The sequence below is a fragment of the Schistocerca serialis genome, chromosome 5 (assembly GCF_023864345.2).
Source record: "Schistocerca serialis cubense isolate TAMUIC-IGC-003099 chromosome 5, iqSchSeri2.2, whole genome shotgun sequence".
Lineage (NCBI taxonomy): Eukaryota > Metazoa > Arthropoda > Insecta > Orthoptera > Acrididae > Schistocerca > Schistocerca serialis.
Genome location: NC_064642.1, coordinates 625,794,736 through 625,810,599, shown reverse-complemented (window position 1 = coordinate 625,810,599; position 15,864 = coordinate 625,794,736). Strand labels below are relative to the sequence as shown.

The 15,864-nt window shown below is 40.4% G+C and overlaps 1 protein-coding gene and 1 non-coding gene across 2 annotated transcripts in view; both read right to left on the bottom strand.

Annotated features, from left to right (window-relative positions):
- Positions 1-442: 442 nt before the first annotated feature.
- The window catches only part of LOC126481381 (trypsin-7-like), a 138,461-nt gene continuing 123,039 nt past the window's right edge, over positions 443-15,864 (bottom strand). Inside the window, exon 7 of the mRNA XM_050105095.1 lies at positions 443-1,238. Within this exon, the coding sequence (XP_049961052.1) occupies positions 1,117-1,238 (122 nt within the window). The 3' untranslated portion in view covers positions 443-1,116. The remainder of the gene's footprint in view (positions 1,239-15,864) is intronic.
- Trnas-uga (transfer RNA serine (anticodon UGA)) lies at positions 3,502-3,576 on the bottom strand. Its single transcript has one exon. It is a non-coding gene; the product is annotated as a tRNA-Ser (tRNA).

Here is a 15,864-nt window from a genome sequence, read left to right as displayed (position 1 = left end):
TTTGCAAATCGTATTATTCGGAAGAAAATTATTGTTTTGAAATTTTGAATACAGCCCTTTAAAGTAAGTTGTACTTCTTCAGTAACAGTTAAGATACTGCACTATATATGTTTTGTAAATGTGAATTAAGGAGGCATTGTTTCAGATCATTATTGTTATTAAAGTAAACAAAGAAATGTAAAAAAAAAAGTCTGTGGAAGGAGAACCAGTCATCCTATAGAACTGGCATTGACTACTGAACAGGGACGTAACAAGGTGCTGATAGGAACTCCAGTAGATGATCTACTGAATCAACGCACTCTCTATCCATTTACTGTCCAGTGCTTTATATGATGAATTGGCATCTTTCTTTGTATAACTTTTTATTTTCCACGTAGGTTTTTCATTGTATTTATTACAAAAGTAATTGTAAGAAATTGAAAGTTAATAACATGATCATTGTTCCATATGAAACACATTAAGCTCTTCTCTCTATTGATCATCATATAAATACATAAAATGAAAATAAATAAATAAATAAGGAATCTAAAATCACTGAACAATTCATCTTCCACCTCTCAGTTGGCAAGTTGATCAATAGTTTTCCTGTTAATTTAAAACTCTATATATGTTGGTCATCCCTATAACAAGTTCATAATAGCTACAGTTCAGCTGAAACACTTTGCTTATCAATATTAGTTAATTTTTCATGTAAGACCAATCTCCTAGCCTGAAAACTATTTTATAGAGGAGAGAGATGTTAACTGTCAATGTTAGAACCATGGTGGTCATATCGTGGGATACTGGTACTCCTGTACCAAGGGGGATTTCTTTATGGCAATTTTCTGCATATTGTCCCAGCATCATATTTCCAACAAAGTTACTGACTATGATAACAGTGAATATCTGTATCCATATGCTGATTTACAATTATTGTCATATTTAATGAATGGTGTTGATTTAGGGAGCATGGTTTTCTGTTGGCACATAATTTTTATTTCCCTGAGATATTTTTCTTCTATTTAGTTGATGGGCTGAAGTGTTTGATGATGTACCAGTGTTTCACTCTACATGGAGAATGTTTCCAGTTTTTGATCACAGTAAATGTGCATAGTTAAAAGTCCGCATTGTTCAAGTTTACTGGTCACAATAACAACCATCTCTTGTATTTACACGAATCCAATCAAGATAACGTGTGACTCTTGTGTAAACACCAGGATAACCAGCACGTGCACAGCCATTGCCCCAGGAAACTACCCCTGCAAAGAAATGTGCAAAATGAATTAGTTACAGCTTATGTGAAATATTTTGATTTGCATATTTTCATTACCTGAAGTGTTCTAATGTCAGACAACAGATTTACAGTACTAGACTATACATTAATGTTTACTGCAATGAGAAAGTTCTTTTGCTTCAGTTCAGAAAGTCTAAAGTAATGGGTAGTTGTGCTCATACATACATACTACTTGCATAATGATATATTATCTAAAACTCTTAATGATAAAATTGGGATTCGAGTGTCAGCATATTCTGCATTATAGTGAGACAAAATAAGAGTGATTGAGATATAATGTTTGTATATGAAAATTACAACTTGCAGCAATAGTAGTCAAATTGAATTCAAACTCAGAGCATGTATAGAACAGCACCTAAACAAATTAAGATGCAGAAAGGTGCATGTGTCGTTGAGGATAGAATTAATGTTAATGTTACTAAGTCGACATAATTCACTGACCATGGCCAGACAAGTTGTGTCATATCATAATGATTATATACTGAAACTACTACTAAAACTAAGATAAAAGACAAGATGCATTACACAAACTGATATAAACAGTGGTTATAAACAACACTTCACACCTTTTAAATGTTTCCAGTTTTGGGTTCAAATGTGCTGGTATCATATTGACCAGTGTACAGTTCCACTTGTAGAGAAAAATTCATTTACAGAATATAGTTGGTGTTGCTTGAGCATGCACATCAGTCTAGCTCTGAACATCCTCAGTGGCAACGTTTTAATGTCTGATGATAGATGGTTGACTTCTTGGTGGCTGTTTTGGGAAAACTGTCCAGTGCCTTGCTTAGGCAACAGCTTGGAATATCAGTGTTGGCCTTATTTTGTGTTTTGTGGTTGTGAATCTCTTGTCTCTTGCAGAAGAATTCTTGATTTTCTTTTATATTGACATGAGAGTTGAGAACATATTGGCCAAATACTGCAATTATTCCTGCCTGCATGAAAATGGTCTACAGTGGTCAAATTTCTTGCTGGAAGATATTATTCTTACAGTCTTTTGTAGGAGCAACATGGTTTTACTTCTAGCAGAGTGTTCTCACAGCAGCAGTCCATATGTGATGTGGCTGTGCAACAGTGCATAAAATATTGCATTGAGTACTAATCTGTTATCACACATTTGAGCTTCTTGAGGAGATAAATTACTCTTGAGAGCTTAGAACACACATACGCTGTGTCCTCTGTCCACATCAGCTTATTGTCAGTTGTGATTCCTGAGAGTTTTACACAATCAACATTTGCTATGGGACCACCGTCACCAAGGCTGTATATAGTTTCTGGTTCTATCTTCATTCAGTTTCATTTTATTTTGCTTTGAACCACATTTTGGTTGTTTCAAACAAAGCTTTAGCATCCTTTAGTGCCTCAGCTGAATTTTACTGTTAGTCATTTATGTTCTGTCTTTTGCAAAGAGTAGGCTATGACCATCACAACTTAAGTCATTGACAAATATTAAAGTGAGCAGAGGGCCAAGTATGCAGCCGTGCAGTACACCATGTTCCAGTGCCATTTCGTGAAACATCACTTGCTGGATACAAACACTCTGCCGTCTGTCAGGTAAGAGTCAGAGCTCTAAAAACGACACCCTTTATTCCATGAGATTTTAATTTTTTCAACAGTATCTTCTGAGAGATGTAATAAAATGCGTTGCTTAGATCACAAAGAATTAAGGCCATGTCATTCTTTTCTTGATATGCTTCCATTATTTTTGTTATTACAGCAAGCATTGCAGTAAATGTGGATTCCCCTCTTCTAAATCCATGGTGGTTAACCACGAAGAGGTTGTTGTCTTCAAAACAACATAACAGTTGGTTCTTCATAATAATTTCAATCACTTTTGCTAGTATTGGTATTGAAGTAATTGGTCTACAGCTGGATGGACTGTTAGAATCACTTTATTTATACACTGGTGCTGTCTTTGCCTGTTTCAAGAGGTCTGGAACAATACCAGCCTCAAGGCATTGGTTAATGACAGCAGCCAAAGGTTCAGCAGTATCAGATACACTATCCTTCAGAAAAGCATGCCATGCCATATGTATTTGTGCTGACAGAGTGTTTAAAATCTTTCACAGTTTTTGGTAGGTCCTCTGGAAGCTCTTTTCCTCCTGGTGAAGGTGCAACAATTGCTAATGCTTATATTGCTTGTAATATTAATTTATAAATGTGGTACTTCAGCTATGTTATTCCCAACAACATCAATAAAATGAAGCTTCCTGGCAGATTAAAACTGTGTGCCGGACCGAGACTCGAACTCGGGACCTTTGCCTTTCACGGGCAAGTGCTCTACCAACTGAGCTACCCAAGCACGACTCATGCCCCGTCCTCACAGCTTCACTTCTGCCAGTACCTTGTCTCCTACTTTCCAAACTTTACAGAATCTCTTCGCAGAGGTACGAGGAACTGGCAGAAGTAAAGCTGTGAGGATGACGGGGCGTGAGTCGTGCTTGGGTAGCTCAGTTGGTAGAGCACTTGCCCGCGAAAGACAAAGGTCCCGAGTTCGAGTCACGGTCCAGCACACAGTTTTAATCTGCCAGGAAGTTTCATATCAGCACACACTCCGCTGTAGAGTGAAAATCTCATTCTAGAAACATCCCCCAGGCTGTGGCTAAGCCATGTCTCCGCAATATCCTTTCTTTCAGAGTGCTAGTTCTGCAAGGTCCGCAGAAGAGCCTCTGTAAAGTTTGAAAGGTAGGAGATGAGGGACTGGCAGAAGTAAAGCTGTAAGGACGGGGCGTGAGTCGTGCTTGGGTAACTCAGTTGGTAGAGCACTTGCCCGCGAAAGGCAAAGGTCTCGAGTTCGAGTCTCGGTCCGGCACACAGTTTTAATCTGCCAGGAAATTTCATATCAGCACACACTCCGCTGTAGAGTGAAAATCTCATTCTGGATCAATAAAATATTTGATAAAATCATCATGGCTGAAAGTTTGCAATGGAGCATTGGGTCTTTTTCTGTGTTCGTTAACCAGTTCTCAGGCCAGTTTACATGGTTGTGGTCTTCAGAAATGAACCTAGCATTATATGCCTTCTTGTCTGCTTCTGCTTCCTCCTTTTAGATTCTTTTAGCTTTCAGATAATAGCAATGAAACGTGTTTTTGACCCTGTCATCTGTTACTGTTTTAACTCAACCATTTAGCAGCAAAACAACACTTAATGTTTTCCAGCCTGGGAGTGTCCCTTGCTTTGTCTCTGCCTATTTCTCTTCTGTTTTATAGTTTATCTAAGGGATTCTTTAAGGTTTCTGATGGGAAACAGTTGTCAAAATTTACTTTGAGGAGCTGGAAAATACATTTAAAAGCATCACTTGGTCCTAATCCTACAACTTTAGACTGCCCATCAATTCATGAGACCCCTGCTTTTCCATTAATGCTGATCTGTAAATCTTTATTGTCTGTGACACAAGACAAAATGCAAGGAGACACAATGCTAGTAAGATTTTGTCAACTCACATGTGTCCCAAAAATAACTTCCAGGAATCAAATACTGATATGCCATTTGGACCAACATTAGGAATTAACAAAAGGGTCAATTTTCTTCTACCATAACACATGGAAAATAGTCATCTACAAGTATCGTAGCCAGTAATAAAAACTGTCTTTGTGATCTGTGCTTTTTAATGCTGTTTTTATTTTCCCAAAGCATTTTAAACTCTTTGCGTCTTGACACATTTTTATCTACATCTCTGTCATCGTAGATTCAGTAACCAATACCAGCAATAAGATTTATGTTATTCAATAGAGGATTTCAGTTGCATGTCTGCTTGTAAACCTGGTAGTGTAGATATCCATAAGTTCTTTTTTGTAACAAAAGTCTTATATTTTGTGATCCTTACTTTTCATATCAGTATGCATTTATCTTTCAGTGGTAAGAGAAGTACAATTAGTACAGACTTGTAACTCAGTGTGTATGCAAAACTAAATCTGTGATGGTGTTTGAAATCTGATTGTTGTATGGACAGCCATTCAACAATAATAACAAAAAATAGAGAAATTGATGCAACAGATTGGACATATTAGTGGCAGTGTGGCTTCAGTTGCCAGAGACTGCAGTCGTGTGTGTGTGTGTGTGTGTGTGTGTGAGAGAGAGAGAGAGATAGAGTTGCGTCTGTGTGAATGTGTGTGTGTGTGTGTGTGTGTGTGTGTGTGTGTGTCATCTATTTTTGATGAAGGCCATACTGGCCGAAAGCAAATTTATGACCGTCTTTTTGTTGTGCCTATCTGCGAGTCAGCACCTTTGCTGTATGGTGAGTTGCAAGTTCCTTTTCACAATATTGTTACATTCCATCGTGGATTTCCCATTGTTGGACATATTAGTCTGATGTTTCTGACACATTGGAGTGAAATGGTGCTTAAGTCACATGGAATTCTGTGAACTAGGTGACTGGAAGCAAAGTATTGACAGTTGCTGGTGCTACAAGTTTCTGCCACCTTGATCTTACCATAGAGAGAGGATACAGATGTTTAATGGGTTGCTGAGCTACTAACAATGACACATTCACAGAAGAATTGCATGAAACCCATGAGAATATTCATTTATCAGCATTAACGGGGTTCTGTGTCTATGTACGACCCAAGTTATATCTAACAGTCATTCTCATAGTTGTCCTAAAATCCTAATCATCAAATACTCAACTAAAATTAAAGCCATTGATCAGTCCAAAGTTTGCTGGGATGAAGATGAGGGCGCATCTAAAACCCACACTTGGGATGGCTGGTGTAATTAAATCTAATGGGCTGGGTTCGATCCTATCCAGTCAGATGAACCATAAAGTTAAGGCATGCAGCCTCTCAATCACCTGCCCATGAACACTGTTCTCAATTTTCAAAATGTTGCAACTTATGCCATTTTCTGGTGAAAATTTGTGTTTGGATCTTACTTGCCACAAAATAGCGAGTCAACTAATATGTGCTGCACCAGCACATTTGCTAGACCCATATTATAAATTGCATGCTAGTTGAATGGACATGAGGCCTTCTGCTGTACACTCTCTGTTACAAATCTTTTGAGGTCACAGATGCCCACAATTTTTGGACCACCCACCAGTTCTGTCCGACAGTAGGACAGCGAAACTGTTTGGTGTGTGAGTTGCTGGTAGTTTTTTTGAAAGTGAATATTTTATTCTAATTGTCGTCTTCACTTGCTACAGAAGTGTCAGTGATATTCACACACAATTGACTAATTCTTTTCCTGGCAGAAATTTAGTGTAGCTTCAGTGATGCAGCCAACTTCCACTTTTGAATAATAACTGTAGCTTGGCTTCGTCGATGAGGAGCATCTGCACATTGTTCATATCTTTTAATACCACCTGTCCATCTGTACTGTCATATTCATTCACGGGGGGTACTGTGTAATATCATCCTAGTCCTTATTTATTTCACTTGTGGAGTAGTTGCCATTGAGCTATTCAGTAGAATAAGCTCTACTTTATTTTATGAATTACTGTAGTGAGCAACATGCAGCTAAGAATAGTTAATAGCCAACAACAGTGAACACTTGCTCATGTCTGCAGTTTGTCAGTGTCACAACACTGTCCTGACAACTTTCATGAAGCAGGCAACATAAAAGTCAGAGCAGGTTGGAACCAATTGCAAATGTTGTGAGCAGGTGTTGGAAATTAAAATTATTGTCACTGACTGAGCCATATTCAGTTTCAAGTGGAGTACAACTTAACCTACCAGATTGTACTCACAGTTGCACCAAATAAATATTCTGATTAGATACTTCGTTAATGTGAAATCAGCAGGGATTAAATTAAGAGCAAAATTGCAAGGCACTGCATAGAAACTCTACCCCACACCCAGCTTTGTGGACCTTTTGTTGTTACTTTAGTTTCTCTCCCTTTCTTAAGTGTACTGAAGGTGGACAAGTTCATTCATCAGATGCATTTTGCTTCTACTTTTATTGGCAGTGCACCAGCAGTGGTGATATTGCTGTCATTACAAGTAGATGAAACATTTTGTTATTTCTATTAATGTAGACTAAATGCCAGTTTCACTTACTCATGGCATATTCTAAGGAAGATAAGGAGCGATTGTCCTGTCGACATTGAGATTGTTAGAGACTGCACCTATGCTAGAAAATTCTGTCAGGGTTTGATGTTCCTTTCTACACTCCTGGAAATGGAAAAAAGAACACATTGACACCGGTGTGTCAGACCAACCATACTTGCTCCGGACACTGCGAGAGGGCTGTACAAGCAATGATCACACGCACGGCACAGCGGACACACCAGGAACCGCGGTGTTGGCCGTCGAATGGCGCTAGCTGCGCAGCATTTGTGCACCGCCGCCGTCAGTGTCAGCCAGTTTGCCGTGGCATACGGAGCTCCATCGCAGTCTTTAACACTGGTAGCATGCCGCGACAGCGTGGACGTGAACCGAATGTGCAGTTGACGGACTTTGAGCGAGGGCGTATAGTGGGCATGCGGGAGGCCGGGTGGACGTACTGCCGAATTGCTCAACACGTGGGGCGTGAGGTCTCCACAGTACATCGATGTTGTCGCCAGTGGTCAGCGGAAGGTGCACGTGCCCGTCGACCTGGGACCGGACCGCAGCGACGCACGGATGCACGCCAAGACCGTAGGATCCTACGCAGTGCCGTAGGGGACCGCACCGCCACTTCCCAGCAAATTAGGGACACTGTTGCTCTTGGGGTATCGGCGAGGACCATTCGCAACCGTCTCCATGAATCTGGGCTACAGTCCCGCACACCGTTAGGCCGTCTTCCGCTCACGCCCCAACATCGTGCAGCCCGCCTCCAGTGGTGTCGCGACAGGCATGAATTGAGGGACGAATGGAGACGTGTCGTCTTCAGCGATGAGAGTCGCTTCTGCCTTGGTGCCAATGATGGTCGTATGCGTGTTTGGCGCCGTGCAGGTGAGCGCCACAATCAGGACTGCATACGACCGAGGCACACAGGGCCAACACCCGGCATCATGGTGTGGGGAGCGATCTCCTACACTGGCCGTACACCACTGGTGATCGTCGAGGAGACACTGAATAGTGCACGGTACATCCAAACCGTCATCGAACCCATCGTTCTACCATTCCTAGACCGGCAAGGGAACTTGCTGTTCCAACAGGACAATGCACGTCCGCATGTATCCCGTGCCACCCAACGTGCTCTAGAAGGTGTAAGTCAACTACCCTGGCCAGCAAGATCTCCGGATCTGTCCCCCATTGAGCATGTTTGGGACTGGATGAAGCGTCGTCTCACGCGGTCTGCACGTCCAGCACGAACGCTGGTCCAACTGAGGCGCCAGGTGGAAATGGCATGGCAAGCTGTTCCACAGGACTACATCCAGCATCTCTACGATCGTCTCCATGGGAGAATAGCAGCCTGCATTGCTGCGAAAGGTGGATATACACTGTACTAGTGCCGACATTGTGCATTCTCTGTTGCCTGTGTCTATGTGCCTGTGGTTCTGTCAGTGTGATCATGTGATGTATCTGACCCCAGGAATGTGTCAATAAAGTTTCCCCTTCCTGGGACAATGAATTCACAGTGTTCTTATTTCAATTTCCAGGAGTGTATATTCTCTGGTGTCAACTGTTTCACTCTTCATGTTAGCAGAGGCTAGACCTGAATTTCACACTGTGCACATTGGTTGGTTTCATTTAATCGTGGAGTTTTAAGACCACTTCCTTGATCGTTACAAGTAAATATACCACAAAATTCAATTTGTTGATTTGAAACTTTATTATTTGTAGCCTTTGGGATAGTGCCAATGAAAGCTTTCCTAGAAAAACTATTTTTGAGTCTATAATGGTCAAAAGCACAAAAAATATTACCTCCTCATAATGTTTACAGTGCATTTGCTGTGATAAATGGCCTTGTCAGTATCCAGTGTGGTTAAAACAAAAAATAAAAATAATTCTGACAGTTTCTGAAGAGGAAGGCCACTCAAAGAATTCCCATCTGCCCTTATTTTGTGTTGTTCAAGTTTCAGTCAGTGAATCTGAGTATTACTTGTAACTATGCTGTTCCTCTTATCCTAGTTATAGAAGTGAAAATAAACTCATTGATCTATTCATTTGGCCCCATGTCAACTCTGTGGCTGACTGCACTGTGTTATTGACGTGCAAGCTGTGTACCTCAAGAAGGTTTGGCTGTAAGAACATATTCTTCCTGTCCCTAGTGTAATTTGAATGTAACAATCTTATAGAATATATTTGGCAACTTTGTTACCATCATTTTGTTTCCTAGAATGGCTCAGAATTGTGCTGTTATATCATTGATATTTTTTTGTCATTTCTGTTAAATATTCTGAACTATTCTCACTTAAGCTGTGACATCAAGTCAATAATTTTATATTTCTGAGTCAACACAGTCATTCCATGCCAAAACTGAATTTGGGTCATACTGGGTGTGCTCTTATGACAGCGAGGTGTGTGTAGAACCAGTGGAAAGATAAGGCTCTCATGTAGTGATGAGTGAATACTGGACAAATTGCAGCACATATATGCAATGTTGAATCATTGCTGGACTGCTGAAATAATTGTGAAACTGACTTTGTTGATATTTTACACAGTGTGACATTGGACTAATGGCAGTCTGGTATAGTGGCATGCATACTGTAGCACTGACTTCAGTTGTGGAGAAACCAGAATATCTTACAGTGCTGTCTGATATGAGCAAAAGTGTGAGGGCTTGGGGTGCCATTGGATATAAAATGCAATCTTGATTGCCATATATTATTATGGAGGACGGGTTGAACATTTGCCACCATATCAAAATGGTGTAGTTCAGTGAGTGCCAAACTGTTGTGTTTCTCGGTGTCCTGAAGACATAAGACCTTTTTCAAAGGGACAGAAGTACTTGAATTGAAACACAGAGTTAATTTGCTCATGTTGTTGTTGTTGTGGTGGTCTTCAGTCCTGAGACTGGTTTGACGCAGCTCTCCATGCTACTCTATCCTGTGCAAGCTTTTTCATCTCCCAGTACCTACTGCAACTTACATCCTTCTGAATCTGCTTGGTGTATTCATCTCTTGGTCTCCCTCTACGATTTTTACCCTCCACGCTGCCTTCCAATACTAAATTGGTGATCCCTCGATGCCTCAGAACATGTCCTACCAACCGATCCCTTCCTCTAGTCAAGTTGTGCCACAAACTTCTCTTCTCCCCAATCCTATTCAACACCTCCTCATTAGTTATGTGATCTACCCATCTAATCTTCAGCATTCTTCTGTAGCACCACATTTCAAAAGCTTCTATTCTCTTCTTGTCTAAACTATTTATTGTCCATGTTTCACTTCCATACATGGCTACACTCCATACAAATACTTTCAGAAACGACTTCCTGACACTTAAATCTATACTCGATGTTTACGAATTTCTCTTCTTCAGAAACGCTTTCCTTCCCATTGCCAGTCTACATTTTATATCCTCCCTACTTCGACCATCATCAGTTATTTTGCTCCCCAAATAGCAAAACTCGTTTACTACTTTAAGTGTCTCATTTCCTAATCTAATAGCCTCAGCATCGCCCGACTTAATTCGACTACATTCCATTATCCTCGTTTTACTTTTGTTGATGTTCATCTTATATCCTCCATTCAAGACAGTATCCATTCCGTTCAACTGCTCTTCTAAGTCCTTTGCTGTCTCTGACAGCATTACAATATCATCGGCGAACCTCAAAGTTTTTATTACTTCTCCATGGATTTTAATACCTACTCCGAATTTTTCTTTTGTTTCCTTCACTGCTTCCTCAATATACAGATTGAATAACATCGAGGAGAGGCTGCAACCCTGTCTCACTCCCTTCCCAACCATTGCTTCCCTTTCATGCCCCTCAACTCTTATAACTGCCATTTGGCTTCTATACAAATTGTAAATAGCCTTTAGCTCCCTATATTTTACCCCTGCCACCTTCAGAATTTGAAAGAGAGTGTTCCAGTCAACATTGTCAAAAGCTTTCTCTAAGTCTACAAATGCTAGAAACGTAGGTTTTCCTTTCCTTAATCTAGCTTCTAAGATAAGTCGTAGGGTCAGTATTGCCTCACGTGTTTCAATATTTCTACAGAATCCAAACTTATCTTCCCCTAGATCGGCTTCTACTAGTTTTTCCATTTGTCTGTAAAGAATTTGCGTTAATATTTTGCAGCCGTGACTTATTAAACTGATAGTTTGGTAATTTTCACATCTGTCAACACCTGCTTTCTTTGGGATTGGAATTATTATATTCTTCTTGAAGTCTGAGGGTATTTTGCATGTTTCGTACATCTTGCTCGCCAGATGGTAGAGTTTTGTCAGGACTGGCTGTCCCTAGACCGTCAATAGTTCCAATGGAATGTTGTCCACTCCGGGGGCCTTGTTTCGACTCAGGTCTTTCAGTGCTCTGTCAAACTCTTCACGCAGTATCTTATCTCCCATTTCATCTTCATCTACATCCGCTTCCATTTCCATAATATTGTCCTCAAGTACATTGCCCTTGTATAGACCCTCTATATACTCCTTCCACCTTTCTGCCTTCCCTTTTTTGCTTAGAACTGGGTTTCCATCTGAGCTCTTAATATTCATACAAGTGGTTCTCTTTTCTCCAAAGGTCTCTTTAATTTTCCTGTCGGCAGTATCTATCTTACCCCTAGTGAGATTAGTCTCTACATCCTTACATTTATCCTCTAGCCATCCCTGCTTAGCCATTTTGCACTTCCTGTTGATCTCATTTTTGAGACTTTGAATTCCTTTTTGCCTGCTTCATTTACTGCATTTTTATATTTTCTCCTTTCATCAATTAAATTCAATATTTCTTCTGTTACCCAAGGATTTCTACTAGCCTTCGTCTTTTTACCTACTTGATTCTCTGCTGCCTTCACTACTTCATCCCTCAAAGCTACCCATTCGTTTTCTACTGTATTTCCTTCCCCCATTCCTGCCATTTGTTCCCTTACGCTCTCCCTGAAACTCTGTACAACCTCTGGGTCTTTCAGTTTATCCAGGTCCCATCTCCTTAAATTCCCACCTTTTTGTAGTTTCTTTAGTTTTAATCTACAGTTCATAACCAATAGATTGTGGTCAGAGTCCACATCTGCCCCTGGAAATGTCTTACAATTTAAAACCTGGTGCCTAAATCTCTGTCTTACCATTATATAATCTGTCTGAAACCTTTTAGTATCTCCAGGATTCTTCCATGTATACAACCTTCTTTCATGATTCTTGAACCAAGTGTTAGCTATGATTAAGTTATGCTCTGTGCAAAATTCTACCAGACGGCTTCCTCTTTCATTTCTTACCCCCAATTCATATTCACCTACTATGTTTCCTTCTCTCCCTTTTCCTTCTGTCGAATTCTAGTCACCCATGACTATTAAATTTTCGTCTCCCTTCACTATCTGAATAATTTCTTTTATTTCGTCATATATTTCTTCAATTTCTTCGTCATCTGCAGAGCTAGTTGGCATATAAACTTGTACTACTGTAGTAGGTGTGGGCTTCGTGTCTGTCTTGGCCACAATAATGCGTTCACTATGCTGTTTGTAGTAGCTTACTTGCATACCTATTTTTTTATTCATTATTAAACCTACTCCTGCATTACCCCTATTTGACTTTTTATTTATAACCCTGTATTCGCCTGACCAAAAGTCTTGTTCCTCCTGCCACCGAACTTCACTAATTCCCACTATATCTAACTTTATCCTATCCATTTCCCTTTTTAAATTTTCTAACCTACCTGCCCAATTAAGGGATCTGACATTCCACGCTCCGATCCGTAGAACGTCAGTTTTCTTTCTCCTGATAACGACGTCCTCTTGAGTAGTCCCCGCCCGGAGATCCGAATGGGGGACTATTTTACCTCCAGAATATTTTACCCAAGAGGACGCCATCATCATTAACCATACAGTAGAGCTGCATGCCCTCGGGAAAAATTATGGCTCTAGTTTCCCCTTGCTTTCAACCGTTCACAGTACCAGCACAGCAAGGCTGTTTTGGTTAGTGTTACAAGGCCAGATCAGTCAATCATCCAGACTGTTGCCCCTGCAACTACTGAAAAGGCTGCTGCCCGTCTTCAGGAATCATGCGTTTGTCTGGCCTCTCAACAGATACCCCTCCGTTGTGGGTGCACCTACGATACGGCTATCTGTATCGTTGAGGCACGCAAGCCTCTCCACTAATGGCAAGGTCCATGGTTCATGGGAGGGGGGTTGCTCATGTTAGTTTATTTTAAAAATATAGTAATAAATGCAAAATATATATTCAATTCATACATTATTTATTGAACAGATTTATCATTTCATCATTTATAGTGTTAATGGGATATATGAGTTGGTCTTCGCTACACAGCTGTTTGCATCCCAAAATCGAACGGATCACAGCTACCCTAATATCCTATTCCACCTCAGTTTGTGCTCGATGTCTACTCTTTATTAAGTGACCACTAAAAACTCAGCTTTTTACATAGCATTGGCTCTGAAAGACTCTTGAATTCATGCAGATTTTTGGACATTATCTACATGAAAGTACTTTTGAATTATTAAGTAAGCTTCAAATACAGATTATATTTTGCAAGACGAATCAGATTCATTCGAGACTAAAAAGCAATTTTATGGGGGGAATTAAAATTGATACCAACTTCATTAATTTTTCTATTCCATACTTTTTATTAGCTTTATTTCTTTATTTTTTAATTTTTAAAGCTGAAGTCATTTATTTTAAAATGTGCCTGTTGCATCCTCATACGGATTATAGTGACAATAATACAACAAATATGTACAGGGTGAACCAGAACTGTACTGACAAATTTTCAGAGGTTGTTCATGAATAACTTCTGAGTATTTTTGTATAATGGACCTATAGTGTCCAGCGGCACATTACAGAGTAATAATGTAATTGTGATTTATTTGGTTTGTTACTGCAATCACCGTTGTTTCTGCGTAAATACCTTTACAACAGTGAAGAAGTCTGTAACATGCAGTCAGCAAATCATACAACACAAAGATCAGAGTAATGAAACAATCAAAAAATGGTTCAAATGGCTCTGAGCACTATCGGACTTAACTTCTGAGGTCATCAGTCCCCTAGAACTTAAAACTACTTAAACCTAACTAACCTAAAGACATCACACACACCCATGCCTGAGGCAGGACTTGAACCTGCGACCGTAGCGGTTGCGCAGCTCCAGACTGTAGCACCTAGAACCGCTCGGCCACTCCGGCCGGCAATGAAACAGTCCTCATATGAAACACATACTCTGGCTGTTGTGGTTGCCATCCATGTCAAACAGCCCAGCATAATGTTGTTATGCTGGTCGTCCATAACATTCAGTTAACCCACACACAAGGTGCATATCAACCAACTCCTCATCAGTAAACCTACCCATAGTACTGTTGTACATCACGGCAAACTTGTGGGTAGCAAGTTAAAGAGGGCATTACTGTTGTCAATGGCAGGTACCTTAAGTGAAAGGAAACAACACACAGTGGATACCATCGGCATGTGCGCTGTTGTGCACTATTTTTATTGCAATACAGATACAAGAAACCAAACGAAATGCAATAACTCTGTAACGAGCTGGTACTCTTAAGCCGCACTCAAACCGGCCTCACTGTGCCACACAAAACCGAGAAAGAGGTATTACATGATCATTGCTGACTTCATACCATGCTGATCTGCACAACAACAAGCAAGATCTGTGCAGTGTCGGTACATCAAAGGAAATGGTTTGTTCACGCTCGCTCTGTTTGGATGGTGTATCTCGTTTTGAATTTTTATTGTAGTGCGTGCACACATACTGGAACATTCTGCACAACTACGAACATGCTGTTCTGTTCTCCACAGTTTGGCTCTGTCTTGTGCTGCTTTGCACCTTGAATTTATGTCAAGTGTGGATGTGGCTTTATACTGAAGGTAATCCCCAATGATCTCTGAAAGTTAATGAATGTCATTCTGTTTCACTGTGTATATTCAGATCTCATATCATCCACAATTTTTTAAAAACCTTCCTTTCACAGGCCTGTTTTTATATAGTTTACTATATCCACAACACATTCTAAAAATAGGTTCAGTAGAGGACTCAAATACTTTGAAGCAAATGTGTTCCTGTGACTGATAAAATTGTTCCACACTAAATCCATGGCTTTCTCTCAAATGAGGCCGTCTTCCATGACAGTCACACATTGAATAACCAAAGTGAGTACAAACAGAATCCCACTTCGTACACTGCAAATTATACTCTAAGACAACAAATAACGACACACCATGAAGGAATTACCCAAATGGGAAGGAAATTGGTAGATGTGATGGACACCTACAGACAAATAACTGATTACTACTCTATCCCGTTCTTAACCCATGTACATGTGAGTGCACTGAGTGTAGTGTTACTGTGTGCGTGTGTTCTTAAACCAATCACTATTGTTTAAGCTTGGGCCAGCCATCCGGCCATTAGAGGCTGCCTGTAGGAAGCATGCATATAGCACAGTCTCCGCCATGGTGTCGACCTGTGACTTGTGCCCATATATGCTCAGAGCAGTGCTGACTCACCCTTATACGTTCTTCTAGTTCATACCATTCGCATCAGGTGTTCTGTGTATTGCTTTTGTTGCACCTTCTGTACGATCCTTTTGTCTTGTTATGTGTGGAGTTGTGAGAGGCTCA